Here is a 14,374-nt window from a genome sequence, read left to right as displayed (position 1 = left end):
GGGTCCATCAGATCTATAAAAGAGGGGGAGGAGGCCATTTGAGGACAACTTGGATTTGATATTTCTTCTTGTATGAGAGGTTGAGAACCCGGTTCTCTACTCCAACAGCAGCCCCAGGACGAAACCCTCGGGTGATTCAGTGAGATTGGGCGAGTACCCATCTCCCTTTGGTGAATTCATCCAGAATTCACAGGAGAGCTCAACAACGATATTTCAGTTCAGTTTTGGAGGGCTAGCACAGTATGGGAGCAGTCTTGAGGCCAGTTTTCCATCTCAGCTATTTTATTGTATCAGCATGTAAACCCCAGTTTATATTATAATAAAGCTGAGATCATTTTCTGCCTATTGTTTTATGGAATTGCATGCACTTTATCTATTATATTTTACATGGCAATCTTTTGTTAAATGAATGATAATTTAATGGTGAAATTTGGGTTGAGTTCATTTTCTGCAAATTTAGAAAAAATATCTCATTTGGGACATTACAAGTTGTCAACCCTAGAATGCCTAAAAGCTCTCCCCAACAAACAAGATGTCATACAAACACCCGGTTTTGAGGGAACTTGGCATTGTTTCCCTCCAAAAACAAGCCCTCCAAGAAAAGCATGCCTCTCCTCTAATTTGACTCACACATCTTAACCTTACCAATGCTGGCAATCAATGGTAATGTTAAATTTTTAAAGTAAAAGTGATATTTCCTTTATCTTTCATTTTCAACCTTTTACTTAAATTTTTAATGTACCATGAAATGACTTGGGATGTTTGAGAGTGGTTTCGACCTCATTGGATTTCATATGGAGAAACTAGAATTTTAGATTTCACTCAAAATTCAACACACTTGATGGTTTTCAGGATTTCATGGTTTGGGGGTTTCCAATGTTTCCATTTCATTTTGTCATGCGTGAGGGTATGAGATTGGCATTTGATCAAGAGCATCAAGCCCTTTAAGTACCTTGATGTTGGTGGCATTGATTGTCGAACTTTGCTGATGTTGGTGATATTGATCATTGAGCTCCTCTACCATGGCCTTAACAAAAATGTACCCCTCACTCAAAGGAATATAATTGGTTAGGCATGCTAAGCTTTTTCTACCACATTATAAGGTTGAGGAGATGAACCCTTCACTCAAACCAAAATCATTGGTTAGGCATGTTCAACTTTTTCAATTTCTATCATATTATAAGGTTGAGAAATCCAAGTCTGAAGACTTTCGCTGGATGATGTTTATATATCTCTTGTTGATGATCCCATTTCTAGTAGAGCATTGACTCAATGATGAATTTCATGAGTGATCATGTTGATCAGTGATTTGTAGTTTTGATGTCTAGTTTTGCTGCTACTACTACCACTACTATTGAGGTTGCATAAAAGTCTTAGGAGCCCTCAAACTCTGAGCAGGATTACTTATGTAGCTCATGTTGATGATCCCATGTCTAGTAGTGGTGATGAGTTTGATCATGTTGATCACTGATATGTAGACTTGCAGTAGGCTAGTGGCCCCATAACTTGTAGCATTTTTTTTGGACTCTAGAGGCCATTTAGAGCCTCATTGGTTATGTATTTGTTGTTGATATGTATTGCACTCGATGCCATTTTGATATATTCACCTTTACATGATATATAGATGAGCAAACTTTGCATATTTTGTCTCTATTGGTTTGAAACCATAGTTTTAAATCTTAAAAATAGCTTTTTTCACTAAAATTTAATTATTTCATGTATTTTCTTAAAAAACAGTTCATTGAGATCTGACCAGTCCCGGATTGACCAGTTCCAGTTTGAAACCCAGTTTGATAGGTGGATCGGTCCAATCATTCATTCCAGTTTTGAATACTATGCTATGGAATATGGTAAATATTGAAGGAAAGTGACAGAAAAGAGGGTGAAAAGGATGACATTTTGGAGACGCAACACTCCCTATGTGATATAGAAATGACCTCCCATCATGATCTTATCTTGTGAAGTAACAAAATCTTATTGCAAGGTTTTGGGAATGATTAAGATTCTTTAGATCTGAATCATCTGAAGACTAAAGTATGAAACCTGATCTAGAATCATTGATGCCATCTATTACAACCTGGAATATTGATGACAAGAATGGGAAAACCCCTAGCAAGAGTTTGGGTGAGTAAAATCCTAGGCTTTATGAAACCCTAGGACTGATGTTGTCATACATGATAAAATTGTACACTGAAGTGCAAAATATGTTGAAGGAGGGTCTACTTGGATTGAGGGACCAAATCATTCATAAATATAGAGAAGTATTTAATGATGAAGGCACTTTTGATATCCTCCTTTGTTATTTGAGCACTTGTATGTGAAAAGAAAAACTTACAAATGTCAAGGGTAGAAAGATTGGACACTTTTGCTGATAGAAGAAATCCTAGAAGAAATAACACGATGATGATGATGTGGACAAGGACATTGTGGACTCCTTCACGATGATGATGATGATGATGATGATGTGGACAAGGTCGATTTCTTGTTGACGATGTGGATTCTTTGATAATGTGAATTCCTTGATGTTGTGGACTCCTTGATGATGATTAACTCCTTGACTAGACCCAAGCAAACTAAGGTCAAGAGGGAGTTGACACATTCTCAAGGGATAAGTACTTTATATTTCTTGATTATTTATATTATTGTTCTTTTAATTATTAGTCTCTTGTCTTTGTATATCTTGCTTGGATGGATTTGTTCTTCCATTCCCGCCTAGTGAGGATTGCAAGTGTTCTAATACTTGATCATTGAGGATCAAGTTGGGTGACGGTTAGTTAGTGGACATAGGGTGTGTGTGATCTTTACCAAGGTCATTTATGACTGCCATGGACTTGGTTGTGGTAAATCGATCTCCCCTATTGTCGTGTGGATCATTCTTCTTCTTCTTCTATGGATTGAGTCATCATTGTTCAGTTGAGATGAGATGATGGTGCAGCTATCAACTTCCATTATGTTGAGACATGTACATCTCAAATGAGATCTATGATATACTCCTTTAGGTCATGGAGCTTGATCTGGAGTCCAGTAGGGTGTGTGTGATCTTTACCAAGGTCAAATGTGACTATCATGGACTTGATTATGGTAAATCGATCTCTGCTATCATCAGTTGTGGACCGACTCCGACCGAGACATCATTGTTCAGCCAAGATGAGAACTATGGTGCAGCCAGAAATTCCTCCCTCGCTGAGAGGGAGTGTTAAAATTGGCAGCTTCGGGATGAATTTCCCCCAGAAGAAGCCCAACTTCCTTAAGGAAAATCCACTTTCCCCAAAGAGAATTTGAATCTGATAAAAAGAAATTATTATTTGGCTTGGCACTCTCATTATTGTTTGATGTAACATAATCTATTTGGGCAAGCAACTATGTCAGCATCAATATCAAGGCGTTTATGAGCAAATTAAAAGGGTCTTCCTCAAGTTGGCCTCTCTAAATGAAGGGGCACATTGGCACAAAGGCACCCTTTGGCTCCTCCAACGATTAGGATAAATAAGAGGTTTTGGAGCTCATTCAAAGAAACACATCACAAATATGAAATATTTCTCTTTTGGTATGCTGCCATAATAGTCTGAAATTGTCAATGAAGGAGAAAGGAAGAAATTTGTCTTGGGTAAAGGTCTTATGGCTCCATCTTGCTACCCCTTGAGGCCGATTTTGTCTTAGATATCTTCAGCTGTGAAGACCGAGTTTTCTCTAAGGATGTTTGGAACGGGATCACATCTTTTGGTGGCTGTTACAGTGCTGTAACTCTTTTGATCTAGGGCTGACCTTACATCAGTCCATCCTTCTTCTTTTGATGATCCAAGACTTGGGTTTGTTGCACTAGAGGAGGCCGAATTTGCTTGAGGAGGACCGAGCTCATTCTTATGGTTATTTGTTGATGTATGGAAGATCGTTAGCTGCTGTCATCTAATGTACCTATGTTGCTACTTCAGATCTGAATTTCTCTATTGGGTTGGTCCCTTGATCCAGACTTGGCATCCTTAGTTTTTGGGCATTTATTCTATAATCTTGTATATTGTATCTGAGCTGGACATTTGATGAATATCTAAGAAGAAGAACAATGATTTGGGTTTCCCCCTTGTGGGTTTTGGCCTCGTCTTTGACCAAAAATCTGCATGTCTCACTGTGCATGGCTATCTTCTTTTGTGCATTGCTGTTTATTGTTCCCTCTATATTTGCTTAACTTGTATGGTGTGAATGAAATTGAATGGAACATTGTCTTAAGTAATTATTACAGCAAAGAACTTGTGAAAAATTAACAAGCAAGGCAAGAACAAGGCAGCGAGGTATTGTAGAGAGCTATCTTAGCATCTCTTGAAGCATTAGGAGTGTAATCATTTGTCAAGTCAGACAGTAGTATAGGACAGCAAGGACTGATAATAAGAGTAGAAGCTTAAACTACAGGGTACATTGGATTTATGAAATGGTTTCATTACATCAGTTAGTGGTGAAATAAAATACTTGTGTGTGTTTGATACTGTCACTATTATGAATGTTGAGCAACCAAGACAACCGGTGTAAATGAAAACTAACATGAACTATTGATGTGTTGTACTACTGCCTGGTTGCATTGTTATATACTTTATATCATCTCTGTTTAGAACTGAAGGAATATTGTAAAATTTATCCTTTGATTTTATAACCCTAAGGGAAAAATTCCCCTTGGGACACAACTATTAATGCTATAGTTTCTACTTTGGCTGGGGCATCCCGAATGCGCAGGTCCTCCCAATGAGCAAGATTTTCCGGTGAGCAAGTTCAAGGCTAAGAGAGTAGGATAGTTTCACTCCCAACTTCTCACTCTTTAGTCTCAAAATGGAGGAATCAACAAAAAAAGGTTGCGATCATAAATTTACAAACTGGTGAGGTGTAGAAAATATTTGTTGATATGAATAAATAATTGTTATTGAATATACGAATTGAATACATATTTTACAATATCACTCGGATGGTGTGCTATATTGCATTGATTGGTAACGAGTGAGGGGTTATGAATATGCACCCTTTACTAATTAATAATTTATTAATTATTACTATTATTTTATTTGTAACATTACCTTTTTGTTAAGAATTGCTTTGTCCTAAAAACAAGTAATGAAGGGTATTGTTGACAAAAATGTTTTGCTTCCCATGATGAATCTTCTTCTTGAAGGTTTTTCTATTTGACAAGGTATTCTTTGATGTTTATGGAACGTAACACTTTTTCCTTCACTGCAAGAAAACTTTATGTTTCTAGAATAATTCTTCCTTCATCATCAAACTCAGGAATCTCTATTTGAACAAGTTGGGTTTGTCCCAACATCTTCTTGAGGCATGACACATGGAAGGCATTATGGATGCGACAGTTGTCCGATAGTTTCAGCCCATAGGCTACTTCGCTAAATTTTTTGTTGATTTGAAAAAGCCCACAAAATTTTGGAGGCAATTTGTTTTTTCCTTGTTGTTTAAGGGATAGTTGTTTGTAAGGCTGGAGTCTTACAAATACCCAATCGCCTTCTTCCAACTTTCTTTCTAAACTATGTTGGTTTGCTTGTTGTTTCATTCTATTACGAGCTATAGCTAAATCTTCTTTTAATATTTGATCATGTTTTGTTCTCCATCAAGTTTATTCTTCATTGCTTGGACCTTAGTGTCAATTAGTGCAAATTCCTTCCATTTTGGTGGTTCCCAACCATATAAGGCTTGGAAGGGAGTCATTTTGGAAGATGTGGGGTAAGTAGAATTATACCACCATTCAGTTAAATTCAACACTCGCTTTGCTTATTTGTCATGAAACAACGGATGTAAGTTTCCAAGCATTTATTTACAATTTTTGTTTGGCCAGCTGTTTGTGGATGGTAAGTTGAACTCATATTAAGGAATATTCCAATTTGTTTGCAAAATTCTCTCCAACAGTTCCCTTTAAATTTTGGATCCTTGTCGCTCACAATGACCTTCAGAAAACCATGCAATTTATACATATTTTTGTAGAATACATCAGCAATCTGTTTTGTTGAATTCGTCTTTCTGATTTCCATATAACGTGCATATTTAGTTAATATGTCCACTACGACAAAAAATTTATCTTTCCCGTCAGATATGGGTAATCCTTCAATGAAGTTGTAATGACCCCCAGCCATTTTGCAAAATATGTAGATATTGTGCTATGGTCCCAGTATTGGTACATTTATGTATATAATGTAAATATTAACCTGGCCACTTTGCATTTGTAGGGTCATCGTAAGTACTTCCTTAGTTGCCTGTGTACACATGATGAAGATAATAAATATATCTATGCATAGATGTGTATGTAAACATGATTTAAATATGTAATTGTTATTTGGGAATAATGTAAATATTAAAATATATAAAGTCATGTATATGGTTTTGTAAACCCTATATGGTTAATTTCAAGAAGATGTATGTACTTGGTTATTGAAGACCCTATTTGGCTATTGTGACACATAATCATATTTCAAAAGATTAATTAATCTAGGCCTATTGATATAGCCCAGGTGGTTTGAAAAGAAAGGTCTCTAACTAAGGTTGAATTGCTCTACCTTAACTTAAATAGAAGAATATAATTAATAAGCAGAAGTGGGTAAAGCATAAAAAGGTCAAAGTATATAAAACAAGGGCACATTTTCTTACTTCCTTTGGCTAAGCCGTGTAGCTATGAAACTTAGAACACACACATACACCTACTGGCACATGGTTGAGCAAACTTTTTCTTCTCACACTCTGTTGGTTCTAGAATGAGTATTGGAAGAACAAGATGTGATTTATTCCCTATTGTTGCCCCAGCATCATCCTACCCATGTAGTCTGGGACACATGGGAAGTACCTCTCATATGGCCAATGAGTTGGGAAAAATGGTTAGGGATCATAACACTACCGATGGACACATCGTGTATTGTCGTACTCCCTATGACTAAGATGCATGGTGTTCAACAACTTGATTTGGGATCAAATCCGATTAGGGTTCTACCCCTAGACTAATTTTTGCTAGTGGAGAGTGGCAAGGTTTTGTGACTCACTCTTGATCAATTCTTCTTCATTGTTACATCAGTGTTCAGCAGAGTAGAGATGAGATGCGGCGATGGTTTACGATGACCGAATGGCATGATGATGGATGGATTGGCAGGTGGAATTCTCCCTAGTTGAGAGGGTGTTAAAATTGGCAGCTAGGGCCAAATTCCACTTTGGACAGCTCATTTGATAGAGATGATTATTGCATTGAATTCCTCTTTTCGAGAGGACCAAAATTGACCTAAAGATCATCAAATTTGGATAAGCAGAAATGTGTTTTTGAATTTATGCCCTCACATGTGCAAATTGTCAAGGTCGGCCACATCATCATGTAGGCTCATGAAGCCCAAGAGACATGTCACTTCACCCTCAACGATTTGTATAAATAAGAGAGACCTCCAACCTCATTTGGCACTTCACTCACTCACACAATCATCTCTCTCCTTCTCTGATTGGTTCATACAGCTTATTGGGCATATCTTTTCCTCACACGTGTGACAGGAAAAGGACAAATTACGAGGCCGAAATTTCAGAGACTATTACAGGTTTCACCAGCGTTGACCAGGGGTGGTTTAACATCGTTTGACCGTGGTTTTTGTGCCAGAATTTCGTTTTTAGCAAGCCACATCTATTGGCATAGGAACTAAGGCATTTTGTGGACTTTGACCGCAGACCAATCGCAAGGTTGATTGCAAACTTGACCGCAGAGTTTGACCAAGTTTGACCATTGTTTTCATGATTGTTTTGGGTTCTCTTTGACCACTTTTGAAGGCCGAGTTTGACTGGGTATGACCGAGCTGCATTGAGAACAGTTTCCAACTACTTTAACCTATTGTGGACTTTCTGATTAGGGCAATTTTTTGCTGTTTTTGACTGCAGATTTTATAGGGTTGTTTTGACTTCGATTTAGCAAGTCAATTTTGACTTTTGTATTCCTCTCTCTCTGCTGAACATTTTGATATAATAATAAGAATAATTGATCAAAGGGTTTTCCCCATCTTGGGGTTTTTCCCTAGCATTCGCCAAATCTGGTGTCCTCTTGTCTTGGCTTGTCTTCTACATTTATCGTTTATGTTCTTTCTTCAGTTACTGACAATATAACGATGATTTATGTGATCGCTAATGAAATGAAATGGATTGATAAATGGGCTATATGAAATGCTGAAGTAATTGTCCTAACCAAAGAACATGTTAACTCAAAATTAACAGGAATTCATAGCTTCCTTGTAGGAATTTACAGGGTAAGTTCCTTAGATAGAACACCAAAGGACACCGCTCACAAACAAATCGTAGATCAGTACACCAGTATTCTTGACATGGTTAAAACCCTCAAAGAGGGAAACAATCCACAGCCTGAGCCAACGCGGCCACTTTAGGTAATTTATTAATTTAAAAGAAAGAAAATTTACATAAGCTTCTCTCATGAACGGTCACCTTACAAATGACCCTCCATGCTCTTTAAATAGAGATCATGGACCAATTGGGTGTTAAGCCACGGATCAACTGTCAGTAATACCGAGGAGAGAATGAACCATCGGATCACTTCATGTCTAGAACATATCGTGACCGTCAGATTGTAAGTTACAAAAGTACATAGTAGAGAAACACATTTTACCTAATTCTACATTAGACCAAGTTATACTTAACTCTTTCCTATGTGTCGGAATATCCTAACATCCCCCTTTAAGAACAACTTGGGATAGGATTCAAGAATGTACAAATATGACACAATAGGAGAAGGAAAGAGGCATTAGAGCCTATCCCCCCTTAGTGACAACTTCCTAAACTCCAACCATAAATCGAAGTTTAGTAAACTTCGCCTCTGTGAGAGCCTTTGTAAAGATGTCTGCAACTTGATCATCGGTTGAACAATATTGCACTTCAAGAACATGGTCATGAATGAGCTTTCCGATGAAGTGCATGTGTAGTTCAATGTGTTTGTTGCGCTGATGTTGCACTGGATCTTTGCATCGTTGAATGGCACTTTGATTATCACACCAAAGTGTAGTTGGATGTTGCTGCTGAAAGCCAAACTCTGACAGGATCTAATGAAACCACAGGGCTTCTTTACTAGCTTCTACGATGCCATGATACTCTGCTTCTGCTAAAGAAAGAAAAATGGCACTTTGTTTCTTGCAAGCCCATGTAATAGGTCCAGAACCAAGAGTGAAGACATAACCTACAGTAGACTTCCGATCATTAGGGTCACCAGGCCAATCAGAATCAATGAAACCAACCAATAGAGGAGATGTTTCTGCACTGTAATGAATCCCAAACTGAACTGTACCTCGAACATAACGAAGTATTCTTTTAGCTGCTTTCCAATAACTTTCATGTGGGTTTTGCATAAACCGAGCAATAAGGCCAACAACAAAGGAAAGGTCAGGACGGGTATGGGTCATATATAAAAGTTTTCCTACAAGGTGACGGTATAAGGTAGCATCAACTTTAGGGGAAGTACAAGTGACTGAAAGTTTGGCTCCAAACTGAAAGGGAGAAGGGGATGGCTTACAGTCTTCCATGTAAAAGTGGTGTAGAAGATCACAGGCATACTTGGACTAGGAAAGGGAAATACCTTCCTTGAATTGCAAGACTTGAAGACCAAGAAAATAATGCAAGTGTCCTAAGTCTGTCATTTCAAACTACTTTTTAAGGCTAGACTTCACATGGTTTATAAGGTTGGGATCACTACTAGTAAGGATAAGATCATCAACATAAAGAACAAGAATGATAAGAGACTTACCCACTTTCTTGGTGTAGACAGTATTGTCAGAATGACACCTAGAAAAGTCAGTATCTAAAAGAAAGCTATCCATTTTGGCATACCAAGCCCGAGGGGTTTGCTTGAGACCATAAAGGGATTTCTTAAGCCGACATACAAGGCTGGAGTCTGTTTGTATAAAATATAAATCCAGGAGGTTGTTCCATATAGATTTCTTCAGGCAAGTCCCTATGCAAGAAGGCAGATTTAACAACCATTTGATGGACTTCCCATTTGAAAGAGGCAGCAAGGGAAAGAACAAGGCGGATAGAGTTCATTTTGGCAACAGGGGAGAAGGTTTCAGTATAGTCAATGCCTTCAACTTGTGAGAAACCCTTAGCAACAAGACGAGCTTTATGTTTATCAACTTTTCCATCTGGTCCAAACTTGGTTCTGTAAACCCATTTGCATCTAACAAATTTTCGTCCATTCGGAAGAGGAACAAGATCCCATGTATCATATGTTATCTGTGTAGTATAAGGGCTGATAGCTTGAATAACAAAAATTTTAGAGAATTTACACAGTTATTTTGAGGGTGGAGAAGCTTAGAAGACCATACTTTCGAAATAGACCACTCTAAGTAGATTAGTTTCTCTACTGTGAATCATTAATATGCTAGGTAGTCAAATGAGTTATGCAATAATGAGAAAAGTAGTTGACGTAGCATCCTATAATTATAAAAAAGCTTCACGGTTCAAAGATCTAGTCAACATATATACATTTAGATATTACACTATTTATATTTAAGAATCAGAAAATAGATTTTGTAAAAGAAAATTAAACAATTATAACTAATTAACATAAAGATTTATTTTCACCCATGGGGCATAGAACAGTCAGCGATAGTGTACTGTTAAGGTACTCCTTGTGTGAAGATTGTGAGTTCAAAACCTGTGGGTCTAGCTAACAAAAAATAAAAACATAAAGATTTCTTTGCAAAAACCAAATGCCTAATTTACCATTAAATTTGCTTCCATGGTGGCTTCTTACATACAACAAATATTTTGTAATCATTTCAATTTCCAAATGCATGTAGCAATCCAATCATTAAACAAGAAAAATCTGGCAATTACATTTACATAAGTTATACCTTGGCAATGTCTGCTGGTCTAAGAGCACCCTGAATATCTTGTTTGTTTGCTAGTATCAACAAGGAAGACCCTGACAATCTCTGTCAAATAATAATAATCATATGGCTAATATTAATAATGGTACAAATTGATGAATCGGAATTACATTATGATGAAAAGTCATCTGTCTGTATTCATTTACAATGCCTAATAAAATAACATCAAAAAATGTTAGAGACATTTAAAAATGCAGACTTTAAGTTTCTTTTACACAGTTACTAAGATCATAATATCTATACCAAATAATGATTCTAAAAGCATCAGAAAAAGTGCAGATGCTATGTTTGCTCTTTCAAAAGCCACCTTTCACACAGATTTATGAAAACATATACAATCAGTGAACACAAAACCTTGCAGAAGAAGATATATTTATATATTTCATGATTCATGAATGTCTATATACATCTTGATTTGGGGTGAAAGTCTGTGTTAAACATTAAACTGAATGGAGCTAGTTCAAAAGATACACCGATTGATATGCACACTCTATTCTTAGTTCCATCAAGTGCAAATTGAAATTTCAGCCAACCAAACTGAGTCAATATGCCATGTCCCTTCCCAAATCTATTTGTAACAGGTTTTGGTCTCCCCACAATTTTTCATAAATTTTGGTGAATAAAAGAACCCAATCATTTTTGACTTAGGGACATAGGAGAAAAAGAGGCTGAATTAGATCGCTAGTGGAAGGGGGGGGGCCACCCACATGAAAAAACGCACTTGGGCACTTGGGCAATTCGAATTGCCTTGGAGGGGAATCGAATGGCTTGGAGAGGGGCCCACATGGAGGAAAGAAGGCCCACGAAGATATAAGGAGGAGCTCCCCAACTCAAGGCATCATTTGCACATCGAACTCATTTGTGTTGCTCGAGCTGCTTAGCCGAGTTACTAGGTTGTTTAGCATCGAGTTTCCTAGGCAGGAGACTCAACCTTTCTTCAAGGGACTTCGAGTGCCACCCTAGGAAGGCATTTCACACCACCTTGGAGGAGAACCAGAGGAGATTGGCAGCCACATCACTTGTCCTTCGATTCAGCAGTACTTATTCCTAGAGCACGTAGGAGGGGAACACGGAGGGGTGATTTGGGGGTTCATCCGGGCAGCACTTGTCGGGAAAGTTTGGGAGTTGGAGTCACAGCAGAGGATCAGCCTTTGGGAGGAGTTTTGGACTGGGATATTGCTGCATTTGGGCAGCTTGACTTACAGCCATTGAGGACTGCGGAGAGGGCCATTTCTGGGCTCATGTGGGAATTGGGTGAAGAGCTATAGAGCTGGAGTTAGCCGGGAGAAGAGAGGAAATCCATCGGTGGCAGCATCTTAGCATTTGGGGGTGATTTGGAGAGCCCTTTCAGCCATTTCCAGTCAGGCCGTGATTCCCAACGTGAGGAGGAGGACGTGGTGCTTGGGGGTCGATTTTCGGGGGTCTGAACTAGGCCAAACCCTTTCTAGGTTTTGGTGGGTTTTTGTTGAGGAGTCGGGAGCTGAAGTTGCAGCATTTTCTGAGCACGGGAAGTGGAGTTACCAGCATATCCTTTCCAACAGGTATCGCAGTTTCTGGGCAGCGTAAATCATCTTTGGAGCAGCAATTGTGCAACACTAGAGCCATCATTTGCTCACCTGGGTGTTGTCACGCTTGTCCCTTGAGACAAGCCCAAGGGCACCATTTCATCACTATTGTACTTGCTCCAGAAAGAATTAATAAAATGGCTCAGATGAACTTTATTTGCAGTGCTTTTATGGGTATTTCTTGATTTTGTCACATTGTTGGATGTTGCTTTGTTTATTTGCTTTGTATATCATTGAATTTCCTAGTTAGGACCATTACACAATTTTGGTAGGGAATCTAGACAGCATCCACTCATTTGAAAAGGGAATAAAATATAGGAAGGCAAGGTAGATTTAGATGAATAGACTCATAAGGTGTGAAATTGCTTTAGTATTTCCATGATTAAGATCGCTACTGAGAGTGTTAATTTTGTTGCTCTTAAAGTGTACCCCTTTACTTTCCTAGGAGGGTCAGTTGATCATGAATAAGAGGTTGTGATAGACAAACCTGGCTCGCGGGTTAGAGTATCCAAAATAATTGGAAAGCAATAAGGAAATCCATTTAGGAAAAATATTTAATATATAAATGTATGAGAGAATTGATCTTGATTGTACAATGAGGGCCTTGTATAGATACTTAGGCAAGGTTCTTATTGCCCACCAAAAGTGGGTACACCTAGGAGAGCTTTGCTCGTATTCATTTTCTTCAGTTGGCAGCCAACAAGCCCTGAGATCCACCTCGTAGCCGATGTGATGTGTCGTTTTATCTCCGCTCCCTGCATCAGTTGTATGTTTCCTCGCCCTTCTGTCGGGACTCGAGAGCATATGTTAGAAGGCGGGCAATCTGATCCAAAAGGTATGTTTTTCATTGTGCAATCAAGTGCTTATGCTTGTTTTTCATTTGGTTACTTTGGGTATGGATTATCAGGTGACTTGGAAGAAGGAAGAGCTTTGACTATGGCTTTGTTCCCTCACCTTAAATGGGGGGTTAATCCCCAATCTTAATCCCGTGGGACCTCCCATATTCACCCATGGCTTTAGGAAGGGTACTACTGTTAGAAAATGTAAAGTGGCCGCGATTATAACTTATTTTCTTTAACCTTGATACTTGTGAAACTTACTTATCTTCTTTATGTTGTTTACTTAGATCTCTTCATCAAACAATATCAAGAAACAAAAATAAAAGAGGACACAGATATAGGCTCTCAGCCAGGGCAAAACCCCTCTAAGGGGAAAACCCAAAAACTTTTCTCTTCTTAGAATCTACTTCAAACGAGATACAAGGACCCAATCCCTAGTCCAAGTCCTTCTCCCAGCACTAGGTCAGCCCTTCCTCAAATCCTTTCTTCTTGTTCCATGCAACTTCATTATGCCAGCAATTATCCAGCTACTTGACCCAACAACTTCATCCTCCAACAACTGTTGCAGAAACCCTAGTCTATCTTCATTTTGAGACCTTCTTGGAGCGAAACAATTCTCACCAAGGTCAAGAGAAGGATTTTGTGCTATCCAGCAACTTGTTCCTGCAATTCTACTCCTCAGCAACAACTTCGCTCCCCAACAATTTGGACCTGCAACTTCGGCCTCTTTCTGGCTGCAGAAACCCTAGCTTCTTCGCACGTGTGAGAGAGATAGAGCCCAAAGACAAGATATTTCGGCCTCCCAGCTTCTTCTAGAACTTCACTCTCCTTTTCCCAACTTCCCAACTACAGATCAAACTCTTTCCTTGATAGATCGAACTTGTGAGTGAGTGTGTTCAAATGAGGTTGAATTGCTTCCTTTTATAGCCTTCTTAAGGGGTCGAATTCCCTCCTTTAGGCCGACTTGTACTCTTGGAGATTCCAGGACTTTCTAAACTCAAAAATAATTCTTTTTACAATTACAAATTGCCCGGAAGGGTCTTATAAACATGATGTTGACTCCTTTGACTCATGC

At 38.5% G+C, this 14,374-nt stretch overlaps 1 protein-coding gene across 1 annotated transcript in view; it reads right to left on the bottom strand.

The window, feature by feature from the left end:
- Positions 1–14,374, bottom strand: part of TTN5 (ADP-ribosylation factor family protein) — a 163,523-nt gene that overhangs the window by 24,031 nt on the left and 125,118 nt on the right. The window contains exon 4 of the mRNA XM_089375979.1: positions 10,860–10,940. Coding sequence (XP_089232105.1) covers positions 10,860–10,940 — 81 coding nt within the window. The remainder of the gene's footprint in view (positions 1–10,859; positions 10,941–14,374) is intronic.

This window comes from Pinus tabuliformis, chromosome J, assembly GCF_031772625.1.
Source record: "Pinus tabuliformis cultivar Carrire ecotype Pingquan chromosome J, CPIR1, whole genome shotgun sequence".
Taxonomy (NCBI): domain Eukaryota; kingdom Viridiplantae; phylum Streptophyta; class Pinopsida; order Pinales; family Pinaceae; genus Pinus; species Pinus tabuliformis.
Note: the sequence above shows the minus strand (reverse complement) of the source record. Positions and strands in the feature narration are given on the sequence as shown.